The sequence below is a fragment of the Phyllostomus discolor genome, chromosome 12 (genome assembly GCF_004126475.2).
Source record: "Phyllostomus discolor isolate MPI-MPIP mPhyDis1 chromosome 12, mPhyDis1.pri.v3, whole genome shotgun sequence".
Classification (NCBI taxonomy): domain Eukaryota; kingdom Metazoa; phylum Chordata; class Mammalia; order Chiroptera; family Phyllostomidae; genus Phyllostomus; species Phyllostomus discolor.
The window spans coordinates 66,066,931-66,080,432 of NC_040914.2; the positions used below are offsets into that span (position 1 = coordinate 66,066,931).

Below are 13,502 nucleotides of genomic sequence, written 5' to 3' on the forward strand. Positions count from 1 at the left end.
TAGGACCCCTCCTTGTAGCCAAGGAAACTGAGGCCAGGGCTCTAAGGCCCAAGGTCACTGACAAAGCGGCGTCTGGCAGGGGGAGAGAGGGTCTCTGGCCAGCAACTTTCCCCGGACCCAGGAACTTTCTGCCGGCTAGTAGCCCCTGCGTCCGGACCCCTTCCAACCGCCCCCGGGTGGCGCAGGCTCCGGGATTCTCAGCAGTTCTCGCCTCCCGGCACTCGGTCAGGGACGGGAGGCGGGTCCAGGACCTTGGACCCCAGCTTTCTAGCGCCCCTCACGGAGGCTCTGGCGGCAGGCGGTTCCCAGGACCCGAAGGTCCGGCAGGAAATGCCACTCGCTTAACTCTCTCCGGTCTGGGCCTGCCCCGGGCGCCGGCAGAGCTGTAGCCTCAAAGCCGGTCCGCGGACCCCAGCCGGACTCCCGGGAGCAAGTACCCCACCCCGCCCACCGCACTCACCAGGTAGTTCATTCTGTCCTGCCGGCTGGCCAGAGGCCCCGGCTCCCCGCAGGGGCGCACACCTCGCTACCACTCTCGGAGTTCCAAGCGCACCGCAGCCGCCCCAGTCCGTCCGCTGCCTCGGCCACCACCGCTACTGCCACGGCCGGCGCCACCCAAAGCGGATCCCACCTCGCTCCGCCCGCCGCTAGGCCTGGCCAGCCCAGCTGGCTCCCGGCATGCCCAGCCGCGGGCGCCCATTGGATGCTGTGGCTCCCTATGTAAATGAACCGCCAGCCCGTAGGGCGCGGGCCCGCGAGCGGCTGCGGGAGTTCGCGGGCACGCGCCACCTAGTGCCTGGTGGGACCATCCCCCCACTTCCCACAAGCACCAAGTTCTAGGTGCCTTCGGAATGCCAGGCTTCAATCCCAGTACGCGGATATCTCCTTTTCTTCAAATGTACTTCTCCAACCTCTACTATCGGGAAGAACGAGCCCCTCCTCAAAGGCCTAAGCAAATGCCCCATCTCCTGGGCAGACTGGCGGGATTGCCCTCCTCTGTGAACCACTGCAGGCCTTGATACGCCAACCTCAAGTCGACTTACGCCCTCCGCGCCCACCAACCCCAGGCGTTCCCCTTGTGTCCTTGCCGTCGGACTCCGATCCGATAGAGCAAAGGGCACAGCCCTACATCCTCCAGCCCTAATAGTAATTAATAATAACAGCCACCACAGGGACTCAGGTCAGGCCTCCCATATAAGAGCCCGGGAAAGGAGGACTCAAGGCAGGAAGGTTGGAGGCTCAGGCGGGTCCAGTAGTAACCCAGGGAGCGCAAATCTGGGACTCATCCTGTTCTACCAGAGGAACCGTGTGGGAGGCTCCAGTCCATTTATGGACTGGGGCTCACCAACTCCCACCTTCTCCACTGAATTGAACCCAGCCTCCTTAAATTGTCCCCCCACGGTCCCAGTTCTGCTCTAGGAGCTCTGGCCCCATCTCAATCCCTCAGTCAGTCCCGTCTAGGCCTAACACCCTGTGCCCCAACAGCTAACTCATTTGTTTCAGCAACATGGGGGGGGGGGGGGTCTGCAGAGAATGAAAGGGAGAGAAGCACCATCGCCACTGGGAACTGAGTGGAAAGCACTCTGGGTCTCCTGAGTCCCCACTCCCTAGGCGGAAGGTCAGTGACTGCCACCCCACACAGCAGGACCAGCATATACTGGTCCCTGAGCTGAGTCCAGGCTTATACAGTGGTCTGCAGGGAGATCTTCGAGGGAACCTGCTCCAGAACCGGTCAGTTTGGTGCCTTATCGCCAGATGCTTGGACAGTCCACATCCTGGGCTACTCGCTGCGTGCGTGGACTCACTGTCAGGGAAGCAGTGGGGGCAGACTTGGCTCTAGCCTATAAAATACCTATAAACCCAGTGGATCCATGGCCCCTCCACCTGACACACACACCGGACACCCAGGCCAGATGTGCCACCTTGGGCAGGCCCTCTCCTGTCCGTATGAAGGGGCTGGGCTGAGGCAGCCCAAGTCTGGTTGGTCATAGGTCCCCTGGAGAGCTTGTTAAAAAACACATTCCTAAGTTCTCCCTCCAGAAAAACCATGTGGGAACCAGGACATCTGCATTTCCTCAAAGTTTCTCAGGGAAGCATTAGACAGAACTCACAGCATAAGGACTGTGGAAGAGGCAGTGGGATTCGGACACAATGTGACCCAGAGTCCTCAAGGAGCAGAAAAGCTGGCTGCCACTCTGTGCCTTCCCCAAGACTTGCCCATTTGTTACCTCAAAACAGCCTACTTTCCCGCAAAAGAAGAGCCAGCTCTGCAAGAAACACTGCCTAGGGCATCCCTTCCTGCCTGCTCCCAACAGCTGTGCCCCAAAGTCAGGCAGGAAGCAGTGGGCCCCTCTACACTCTGACCCCCACCCCCAAACTGGCTGGTACCCAGGTTCCAACGGAGCAGATCAGAACCAGCTGGACCATGCGTGAGCATCTGTCTGTATGTGCCGGGCGGCTGGAGGGAGTCTTTGGGGTTTTCCGAAGGCCACACTCCTGTGAGGGGAGGGGAGCAGGCTTCACAGCCAGGCAGTGTCCTGCAGTCGGGTCTCTGCAGGGATGGGAGGGGACATAAATGTCCTGGCCCTCAATTCTGTCCTAGCTGGTCTAGGCAGGGGAGGAGGTATCTGGCTGGGAACGAGGGAAGACCCTCCAGTCTCTGGAGCTGGATTAGAGCAGCCCTGGGGGCGGGGCTGCCGGTGTGGGGGCGGGCCCGGGGAGGGAACCCAGCTCTGGCTGAGGCATTTCAAAAATTTGCTCCTTTTCTACTTAAACTCCCTCCCCCCCAGCCTGTGCCTCCCAGAATGGCATTTCCGCTTTGGAATCAAGGCCCTAGGATCTGTGCCCCACTGTGCTGGAAGGAGGAGAAGAGGAATGCTCCTTCTCAGGCCTATGGGGGGAGGGGCATGGAGGATGGGACCCAGTGGGCAGGCCATGGCTGGGGTGTATGGGGAAGCAGACCCTCCTGAGCGGACTGCTAAGGAACTCAACTGTGACACAGCCCACAGGTCAGCCTCCCTGCGGCCCTGGGCCAAGGCTCTATGATCACATGGTCATTTCATGCCTGCAGCAGTTCTGCAAAACAGGCTCCACAATTAGCCCCATTTTCCAGATGAAGAGGTTAAGACCCAGTTTACAGCCCTTTGCTCCATCCCACAGATTCCCAGCCAGAAGGGGCAGGGCTGGTATCCAGGGACAGAATGGTGGGACTACCAGACTGCAGGTCGCCCTGTCTGTTCTGCGGCACCTTCCGGACAGGGCAGGAAGGGGATCAAGGAGCTGGAGCACTCAGGCTCAGAAAGCCAAGGGCTCTGTAGCACTCAGAGACCCCGAAGGACAGGCAACTGAGAAGCAGGGCCAGCACTGGCCCCCACACAGGGCCAACCCCACATGGGTGCAGGGGAGTGTGCGGAGAGGACAGAGAGCAGCTGTGTGATAAGGAGGAGCTGAGGAGGTGCTGCTGGGTGGAGACACAGGAGTGCTGCGCAGACGCCCACCCCGGGAGCAGCCTGGCACCTCCAGTCAGGCTGGAGATGAGCCCACAGGCTAGAGGGTGATGTCACCAATCCCTCCCATTGGGGCCTGGAATGGAGCTATCTGTACAGGGAACACGGTGGGCCCAGCACATGGGGACACTGGATCTCATCTGTCCATTAGAGTGTCCACCGGGGTGAGGGCTGCTGCTGATCCCAGGCCCTAGGTGGGAAGAACTTGGGACCCAGCTCCCACTCTCTGGGCTTTCTAGGTCTTATTCTTCAAGTGAGACCCATTGCACAATGAATAATTCTTGCTTCAGGCCCAACAATGTCTGTTGGCAGCATTTATAACTGCAAACAAAGGGGGCGGGGCTTTCCCTAAACGCCCAACTATAGGGGACTGGTGAGGCAACCATGGCCTCTCAATGGAATATTGTGCAGCTGTTAGGATGGCTACTTTCGAAGGCCAAAATCATGCAAGACAATGCTTACGACAATGGGAGTGAAAGGAGTGGGCTCCAAGGTCTTGCACGGTGACTGCGGGAGGCCCTTTCCCCTCCTGCAGCCTCGGCTTTCCCAGTAGCACAGGAGAATGGCTAGATGGGTCAGCGGATGGCCGGCTCTGGGAGTAACGGCAGGAAAGGATTTCCTGAGACCGGAGGTGAGTGCTGCCAGCCCCAGGGACAGGAAGAAATGATGTATCTGGAGGCCCACGGAGTGAAGCCTTCCCCCTGGGCCCCGCCATCCAACTTTGGCAAGCTCAAAAGGAGCCTCGGAGGTGGAGCCAGCTCTGCATGGGGGACCCCTGCCAATGGTCCGCATTGATGGCCTGGTCAAGAGCTGAGCCCAGCAGCGTCAAGAACTGCTAACACAGCCCTGACCTGTGTGGTTCAGTTGTCTGGGCGTCGTTCGCAAAGTGAAAGGCTACAGGTTCGATTCCCACTCAGGGCATGTGTCTGGGTTGTAAGTTAGGTTGTGGGTTTGATCCCTGGTTGGGGTGTGTGCCAGAGGCAACAGATTGATGTTTTTTCTCTCACTTCGACGTTTCTCTTCCTCCCTTCTCCTCTCTCTAAAAATAAATAAATAAAGCTAAAAAAACAAACAAACAAAAACGTTAACACAGGCTGGACATGGTCCTTGCTGCCACCCTGGGGACCAGGACAGAACTATCCCTACTCAGAGGTTCACAGGGGGCAGGGCCTTGCCCAAGTCACACTGCCAGAAAGTGGCAGAGCTACAACCATAACCCAGCCACCCAGACACAACCCCACGGAAAAGCACCCAGGGGACCCCAGACAGAGCAGCACATGCTCTCTAGGGTGGGTGTCAGAGCTGTCGGCCATAAAGAGCTTTCCTACTGTCCCCTGCTCCTCCAGGGTGGAGTGACCGACAGAGCAGTTGTCATTACAGTGGGGACTCTGCCTCTGGGAAGTGGGCATACCCCACAGTCGGAGCCAAATCCCTCCCCAGTCACCGCCTCCTAGGGCAGGGGGGCTCCAGTCCTGCCCTTCCCCTCAGCATCCACCAGGCCAGTCTGCAGAGGCGTGGATGCAAAGGCAGGGCCAGGACCAAAGGTGTGGGGGCTGAGAGCCCAGGTGCAGGGATGTCGCTGGGGGAGGGGACTGGGTGTGGGCAGAGGGCAGACTGGCCGCCCAGGCCCAGGCCTGCAGGTCAGCCACCTCAGCGCCCCCCACCTTCCTGCATTTCCCTCCCTACCCACCCTGGCTCTTTTAAGGAACTGGAAGGAGGAGCATTCTCTCCTAATTGCTTTTCCAATTTGAAAATTAAAGAGCAGCAAGGTACCTGCAGGAAGGGAGGGGCCTGTTTCAGAAAGGGGCTCTGCTCACAGCAGACCCAAGGCTGGGTGGGGTGGGCGGGCAGGCTGGGCCCTGGGGCACTTCCCAGGGGCTCTTTGCCCCACTCAGGATGCCGACCCCAGTATTCTCAGTGCCCCCCTTCTCTTCCGTAGCCCCCTCTTCCACTCTCCAGGTGGGGGGCCTCCCTGGGAGCTGTCACATAGTCAGGAGCCCCATGTGTGCAATGAGAAAGTTGGGGCCTGGGTGCACTCACCCTGCCTCTGGCACTGGGGCGCCGCTCCTGGTGCCCTCACCCAGCACCACCCTTCAACTCTGCCCAGCGGGGAATGGGGCTGGGTCCTGGCTGGAGGACAGGGAGGTGGGAGAAGGAGAGTCGTGGAGACAAGCCCCTGTCCTCAGAGAGAAGGCTTTACTGGTGGCTGTCCAGCTCCGGCCAGGCTGGCAGGGACAAGGGCCTGGTCAAGAAGCTGGCCCCAGCCCGCCATCTGCTCTTGCCTCTCCCCATAGCAACCAGCCCCAGTGCATCAGGGCAGTGGGGGGGGGGGGTGACTTCACTTCACATGCCATCTGCTGTCCCCCCCACAGCCTGCTTCCAGAGGAGCACAGGTGCCCATACCCACGGAGACCCACAGAGACTCACAGGGGCCCAGAAACACGGACAGAGGGGCAGAACAGGGCTGCCCAGCGCTCAGCTGGGACAGGTGGTCAGGGAGCCAGCGGTGTTGCCGGAGGGGACTCTGGGGATAGCGGGCTCTGAGGGCAATGGGAATGGGGTGAGAATACAGGAAGCAGTGGATACAGAGCTAAGGCAGCCATTGGGAAGGCGCTGCTTCTTCTCCCCCCTCAGGCCCCACTGTGGCACATCCCACCTGCGCCTGCTCCAACCTACAGAGAAAAGCTCCATGTGCCCCAGGAAAGAACGTTAAAGATTCCAGTGGTGGGGCGGGGGGGGGCCCTCTGCCCATCACTGCAGCTTTCCGAGCCTCGGTATGTGCATCTGTTAAGTGTGACCACCAGCAGCAGCCCTGCCCATCACCAGGTCACCAGGCTGAAGGCACGTGCAGGCCGCACAGTGCACAGCCGCACCCCCGTGTCCACAGCACGTCCCTGCCCCACCCCATCATCACACACCAGCCCCGCCCTGCCCTGCCAGGAACCAGGGGGCGGGGTGCTCTGCACTCAGCCCTCCCTGCTCTCCTGGCCCCTGCTCAGGTGCCCTGAGCTTCCCCAGCCCCTGAACCACAGGAGGAACAAAACCTCCGAGCCCTGGCCCCCTGCAGATCCGCCAGCCAATGCGGGGCGTTGGGCAGGGTCTCCCCGGCAGGCATGTGGGGCGTGGGGAGTGGCTAGTTGTGGGCTCTGTCACGTGATTACGTGTGCTGGTCATTCCCTCGGCACCTCTTCACTACTAGGATACAGCTGCCTGGAAACCAGGTCTCTGGGAACTGACACTCCAGGTGTGTGTTGGTGGGGCGGGCGGCGAACACAAACTCTCGAACGTCTGCCTGGCCAGGGATCTGAAGGAGAGCAGAGGGGTGGCAGCGAGGGGACTTTATACAAGGTGCCTGGCGGGGGGCTCTCTGCGGAGGTGGCATTTGAGCAGATGTGCGAATCTTTTGCTAAGACTCATTATGCAGAAAAAGTAACAGCAAAAATTTGTAAAAATAGCATAGGCTGCCAACTCCCTCGGTGTGAAGAGCAGAGCTTGAGGTGTTAGGGACTCAGGGAGCAGCTTCCAAGCCACCCCCTCCCCCAAGCTGAGCTTCCCAAGAGGGGGGGTCTCCACTGGGCCGGGGCCTCCTGGGGTTGAAGCAGGTGCAGCCAGGGGTGTCTGCCCGGTGCAGTGTCCAGGCAGGCGGCCAGAGACAAAGGGGAGGGAGCCCAGGAATCTGGGGAGGGGGGAGGATCTGGTTGGGTCCCAGGACAGCCTCCATCCTCTTCTACCCTCTGCTCTTCTAGAAGTCTCTCCCCTCTGGGATCTCTGGAGTGGAAAGGGGCCTCAGAGAAACACGGGTGACTCAAAAATCTACGATGCTTCCCCGCCATGGACAACCTGGGAAGAGTGAGTCCAAACCCCAGATACCTGGGGAGAGCTGTGAACAGAAAGGTGTGTGGTTGCACCACTTTCAGGACAAGCACGTAGCAGGGCAGCCAGGATTTGGTGGCACAGGCGACTCCCTGGCATGCCTCACCGCACACATGTAGAATACCAAAAACAGGTATCACAATCCTAAACCCACCATGTTACCCTTTTTGCCCTGGCTGCCAGGGAGCTTAAAAATTAAACTTGTATGTCTACTTTCTCCATATGCTACATAGTTCTGGATCTTTGGATGATCTCAGACTGTTTGTGTCTTTCACCATAATTTGCTTTAAATCCTTTTTGGAACTTGGAGGGGTTTAAATAACGTAAAATGACTGAAAGCCCTCTGAGCCTCTAATTTCCCTTAGAGAAGGGATTATCCCTAGAGCCAAAACTTGTGACCATCTCTCCTGCCAGAGGGCACCCATCGCCACCTCTCCTGAGGTTGCTAGCGTGTCCCTAGATCTTTTTCCTTTTCTTGGAGACACCGGCCACCACACAGTGACCAGGAGTAAGGTGAAGAAACGATGGTTTGACCAGGATGCAGCCACAGCGAGCAGCTGAGATGAAGCCAGGAGGAGGCTGGGGAAGACAATGGGCACAGAGAGGGGAGGGGACAGGCGCAGGCGCAGTGGATAGTGGGGAGCACAAACGCCCACTGGGCGATGCGAAGTGGGGCCAGTAGGCACCACCTCACAACCTCGAGGTCTGCCTGCCTTACCTGCAGGATTGAGCCCCTCCCTTAAGGTACTGGGACTCACCTCAAGGGTGCTCTCCTTCCCACCAAGAGCCCTGACCACCCCTTGCTGACCAGGCTGCTGCAGACCACACCTGAGGACAGGGCTGCACAGCCCCAGTGGTTTCCACCACCTGCAACCCCATGCCCACTCCTGGAGGACGCAGGGCAGGGTGGACCAGCTGGTCGCCCCACTGAAGGCCACTCTGTCGGCAGGGTGAGGTCAAGACCTGTCCATCCAAGGCTTATCCAAGGCTCAAGAGGAAGAGGTCCTGCAGGCAGGCCAGGGCAGGGCAGGCATGGGCATGCCACCACAAGGCCTTGGGAACCACACGCGGCAGAGAGACAGGGGCACTGCAGGCCGACTGCGCAGGCAGTGGAGAAGCGTGTGGGAGCCGGGAATAGGTCCTGGCTGCTGTGCCAGCCGACGGTGGCAGGATAAAGATGACAGCCTCAACAACAGTACCTGCTGTGACCGATCCTTCTCTTACTAAGAGCTTTCTGCTTGCCAAGTTTTCACAAAACCCCGAGAGCTCAGTGCTGTTCACATCCCCATACCACGGATGAGGAAACAGGTTCAGAAACTCACTGAAGGTGCAGATGATCCAGCACCGTGCGGTCTAGAGCCTTTGCCCTCAAGCCACAAACGTCCTCCCCATCAGAAGCAGCCTGTCTGAGGGTCCCACTCAGCCTCCCCAACAAGGCTTCCGGAGCAGCGGCTGAAACAGCCGGCTCTCAGTGCAGAGACACAGCCACCTGTCTGCAGGGGCCCCTCGGTGCTCCCAGGGACACATCCTTGGCAGGCAGGCTGGGCAAGCTAGGGCCGTGAGGCGAAGAGAGAGGAGCCAGGCCAGCCTGGGTCCTACCCTGAGGAAGCCTGAGCCTGCGGTCTCCCGAGGGAGCCTGACAGCAACCGAATGACCTCAACAATGAACACACAATCACAGATGCGGGTCCCAGAGGACTTCTCAGGAACGCTGCCCTCAGCCTGAGCACTGGAGAGTGAGTAAGAGCAACCTGCTGACCTGCAGAGTACGGCAGCAGCGGGAGATCACCTCCTGCAGAGGGAGGGCCAGGCAGAGCCAAGCCAGGTGGCGGGAGGGGCATGCCGGGTGCTTCGGAGACTGAACCGAGGACTTTGGACCTGGACACTGCCTCTCCCCACTGTTCCCTTCTGAGCCCGCCCTACCAGGCTCTAGCTGTCCATGGCCTGGCTGCCCCGGCCAGTGCCTCCTCGCTCCCTGGCCAGCTCTCCCCTCACAGCACTGGCTGGCACAGAGCCATGCACAAGGGGCCCGGGATCACTGGCAGAGGTTCAACCAGGTGCCACACCTGGTCCGCTGGTCTCCGTCGACCACTGCTGGGGCTGCACAGAGCTAGACCCACTCTGCTCCACAGCCCTGGGCAAGGTGCCTCATCTCCCAGGGGTGCCGAAGGGGTTACACGAACTCATGAGTGGTAAGCCATAAGCAGGGGGTCGGTCTCTCAGCAGACTTGGCCTCTGTGGACAACTCAACAAGCCACAACCCCCACAATTAGAGAGGCCACGCAGGATGACGCGCACTTTCTGGCTTCGGATCCTGCCAAACTTTGTTCCCACCCTGGCTCTGTCTCTCAGTGGCCATGCGATCCTGGCAAGACACAGGTCCTCCCTGAGCCCGTGAAGCCCTGAGCCCAGCACCTGGCACTCACGTCAGCACCCTCACTCCTTGAAAGGACCCATCATCCCTCAGCAAAGGAGCAGAGAAGGGGCTAGAACGGCTGAGCCCATTTCATAGGCAGGAAACAAGAGGCAGAACAGACAGCAGGGAACTTCTCTACAAGCTAGAAGCTGGGTTGTTACCTGACAGTGCCAGGGGGCAGCCAGCACCTTGTCACTCGTAAACACAGATCATGCCAGTGCCTGCCAGGGGTCTGAGGTGGGTGGCACGGCCCTTTCCCTTTCACGTGCTTCCTGCCTCCCCAGAGGCGAGAGACAGGCCCGAGGCACCAGTGGCCATGCCCAAAAGGAAGGCAGAGGTCAGAGCTCGGCCAGGAGGAGCGTCTCCAGGGGCTGCGTGAGCCCTGCCCTCAGCTCGGGGCATAGGAAGGAGCACTGCACAGGGAGTCAGCAGGACCCCGTGTGCCTTCCCCTTGCTGGGACCCAGACCCTGTGTGGGTTAGAGGACAGAGAGAGATCAGCCGATCCCCGGAGGGGTCCTCATGCTTTAACCTGGCCCGCCCCAATCTCTTCTCTCCCCGCCATCACCTCCCATTCCATTCTGAAGCATCTTGTAATTTCTGTGAGCCAAAGTGCCTGCGTCAGCCCCATCCAGGAAAAGACTGCCCAAATGAACGGGTGTGCTTAAAAGCCCAAACGTGTCTGTGAGCACCGCATGGGAAGTCACTCTTCTGGGTTCCCAGAGCAGGGCCGGAGCAGGCAGCCTGGCCTGGAAGCCTTCAAGGCGCCTCACCACTTACCAGCACATGAAAGCAATTTTCTGAACATTTCATCGCTGCTCCAGAACTGAACTTGTCCTCCCAGCCCCACCAGCTAACACTCTGCTCAAGGTCCGAGGTGAGAGCCTGGGTGATCTGACAGCCCAGCCACGCAGGAGACAGAGGGAGAGGCCCCTGCCAACCCATGTGGAACCCCCAAGGGCGAAGGCTGCAGGCAGGAGGGTGGGAAGTGATTTGGAGCTGGCCACGGTGTGGACAGACCAAGCAGACCTTGGCTGCGGGTCTCCACAGAAGGTGTTTCCACAATGCCTGTCTGCCCAGGTCACACCCGGACCCTGGCCCTCTTGCCATCCCTCTGTTGTCACAGATGGGGCCAGTGAAGCACACAGCTGAGGAAGGTGGCCCAAAGTTATGTAGGGCAAGGGGTCTGGGTGCCATCCAGGCTCCACGTCCAGACCTCTGCTGCGACTGCCTTCGGACGACCAAACCAGGTCAAGTGCAGACCTCCCAGACGGAGGCCCGTCCAGGCTCCGATGTGGCCTGAGTCACACTCCCTGTTCACTGCTGCCCTAGAGACCCAGGCCCCCAAGCAGTCCACCTCATCCCTCCGGCCCGTGCCCACACTGTCAGGGCAGGGCCCCAGAAAAGATCCAGAGGTTTGCAGGAAAGCAGAGCAGGAAAGAAGGACCTGGCAGGCATTTTCTGTCTTCTCTCTTTTTTCTTTCTAAAGAGGAGGCAATTATGCTCTGAACCAGAATAAATTGGGGGGGGGGTTCCCATCAGCACCGCCAGGAAGCCCTAATTTTTTCATCTGTAACTGTGCATTACCACTTCTGGAGGCGGACAGGAGTTGGGCATCTTTAATTCCATAATAACAATGCTTTGCACTTACACAGCATCTCTCCTCCAGTAATCCCTAGGGTGGTTAATTAAGAGGCCACTTGCCCTGCCAGAAAGCTCCAACTGTCTGCGTCACCGTTAAGGATGGGGTCCCCCAGGTGAGGAGCAGTCCCGGAAACAAGGCCCGGTAGACAGGCGTTCTGGCCCACTGCCCCATCCTGTCAGAGGGAAAGGCTCATCAGAGAAACAATGGCTGGAGGCCACAGCTCCCCAGACTGCAGACAGTACCCCTTCTGTGAAGGGCTCTGGGTGTCGGCCCCCACCTCAGTCTGTCCCCCTGCAAAGCAGGCTGGGGCCTGCACCTGAGGTCCGGTGACTGCGGGTAGGTGGCAAACTTGCCACCTTCTGGAGGTGGGGCCCAGATGCCTCCAGATGCCACTGGCCTAAGTGTGGAGCCCCGGCCTGGAGGCTGCCCTGGCTTGCCTGCTGGACCGGGAAGAGGGGGTGTCAGGAAAGAAAAGCTCCCAAGGCTGGGAGGAAGAAAGGGAACTGGCCCTGTATCCTTAGGGGTTTAGCAGCAGAGGAAAACTTCCCGGGAAAGTGAATGCATCAGCCATTCTGGGGACCTGGCACAGACCCCACAGGACCACGCCACCCGGGGCAGTCCTGGGGGACGGGTGTCTCCGGAGAGAGACCTGCAGCCAGGCTTGGCCATCCTGGTGAGGTCCCTGGAGCACAACAGGGCAGCTATCCCTGGGAGACGTCACAGACCTTCCCCCCTCACCCGGCCTAGGGGCCCTGGAGTGGGGCTCCCAGAGAGCGGCAGAGACCTCTCCCCAGTGGGTCTGGCCATCTTGGTGGAGAAGGGGGTCCTGGGGGACAGCACGGACTCCTGCCTGGCCCAGCTATCCCAGGGGTTTCCCGGGGGCCAACAAAGCAAACCCAGTCGTCCTGGGGCTCTCCCCCTGGGGACAGCACGGACCCCATCGACCTCTCTAGGGACTCCATCCACGGGTCTCTCCAGGGATGGAAAGAAAGGCAGGGGCAGAGAGGCCGGCTTGGGGAAGACACCCCCAAGCTGGCCCCACACCCTGACTCAAAAAGGCCCAGGTGGGGGGCGGTGGGCCACCCTCAGCTCGGGAGCCCAGGCGACATTAGGCCTGCAGCTGGCGGCGAGGTCGCAGGCCCGGCCAGGCGGCCGACCCGGGGGTCTTGGCCGGCAGTCGGTACTCACCGGCACGGACATCTTGGCCGCTGCTCCCGGGACCAGACGGGCAGCGGCGCCGGCTGGCTGCGGGCTCCCCTCCGCTGCGCCACTCAGAGCACCCGGCGCGGATCCCGGCGCTCTCCGGAGTCCCCGCGGGCTCCTGCGCGCTCCCGGGATCGGACAGTCCAGAGGCTCCCACCCTCGCTGCGCATGCGCTTTCCGTGCTATCCCTCCTCCCCTCTCCTCCGCCAGGCCGCTTAAAGGCGAGGACCCTGGACCCCGGCATATTTATGTCGGCCCAACGAGGCTCCGGGGCTGGGTTTCCACCCCTTACTCATCCTTCAGGGGTCACTTCGAATTGCACTATCTCCTGTTCGCCCACCCAGTTCTGGAGATAAGAACCCTCACCCTCCACGTTGCAAAGCCCAGGGTGCTGGGCGCCCGCTCTGTGTCTAAAGGCGATTGCATGTCAGCAGAGCAGGGCTCCTAGAAACCCTTCCCACCGCCTCAGCTGAAAGCCAAGAGACCCCGGGTAACCCCCAGATGCCGACTACGGCTGTTCTGCCTGCTCTGCGTTCCCCACACTATCTGTCCTCTAGGGATGAGGAGCTCTGGACACCCCAGGAACAGCCTGGCTTGTCGTCAGGTCACCCTGACAGTTGGAGCTGGACTGGCTTTTAGGGAGGGTTCTGCTTCCCCATAACCCCCACAGAAGGATGACCACAGACAGGGTGCCTGCACCAGGGTCCAGCCCTCAGACACTAGAAAACAGACATTCGCCAGCCAAGCTTCCCTTTGCCCAGGTTTAATACCCCCAATTCCTTCCCCTGTTACACCTCTGACATGGTGTCCAAACACATGTGCGTCCTAATCCCCCACCCCCTGCCAGGTACACCTTGCTGTT

At 60.1% G+C, this 13,502-nt stretch overlaps 1 protein-coding gene across 4 annotated transcripts in view; it reads right to left on the reverse strand.

Annotated features, from left to right (window-relative positions):
• The window catches only part of BCAR1 (BCAR1 scaffold protein, Cas family member), a 37,369-nt gene extending 24,566 nt beyond the window's left edge, over positions 1–12,803 (reverse strand). Inside the window, exon 1 of one of the 4 annotated variants that reach the window (XM_028501768.2) lies at positions 12,626–12,803. In XM_028501768.2, coding sequence (XP_028357569.1) covers positions 12,626–12,637 — 12 coding nt within the window. In that variant the 5' untranslated portion in view covers positions 12,638–12,803. Of the gene's footprint in view, positions 1–460; positions 851–12,625 lie in introns of those variants that run through there. The other 3 variants (XM_036012223.1, XM_028501769.2, XM_036012222.1) reach the window with 3 other exon arrangements.
• Positions 12,804–13,502: the final 699 nt, after the last annotated feature.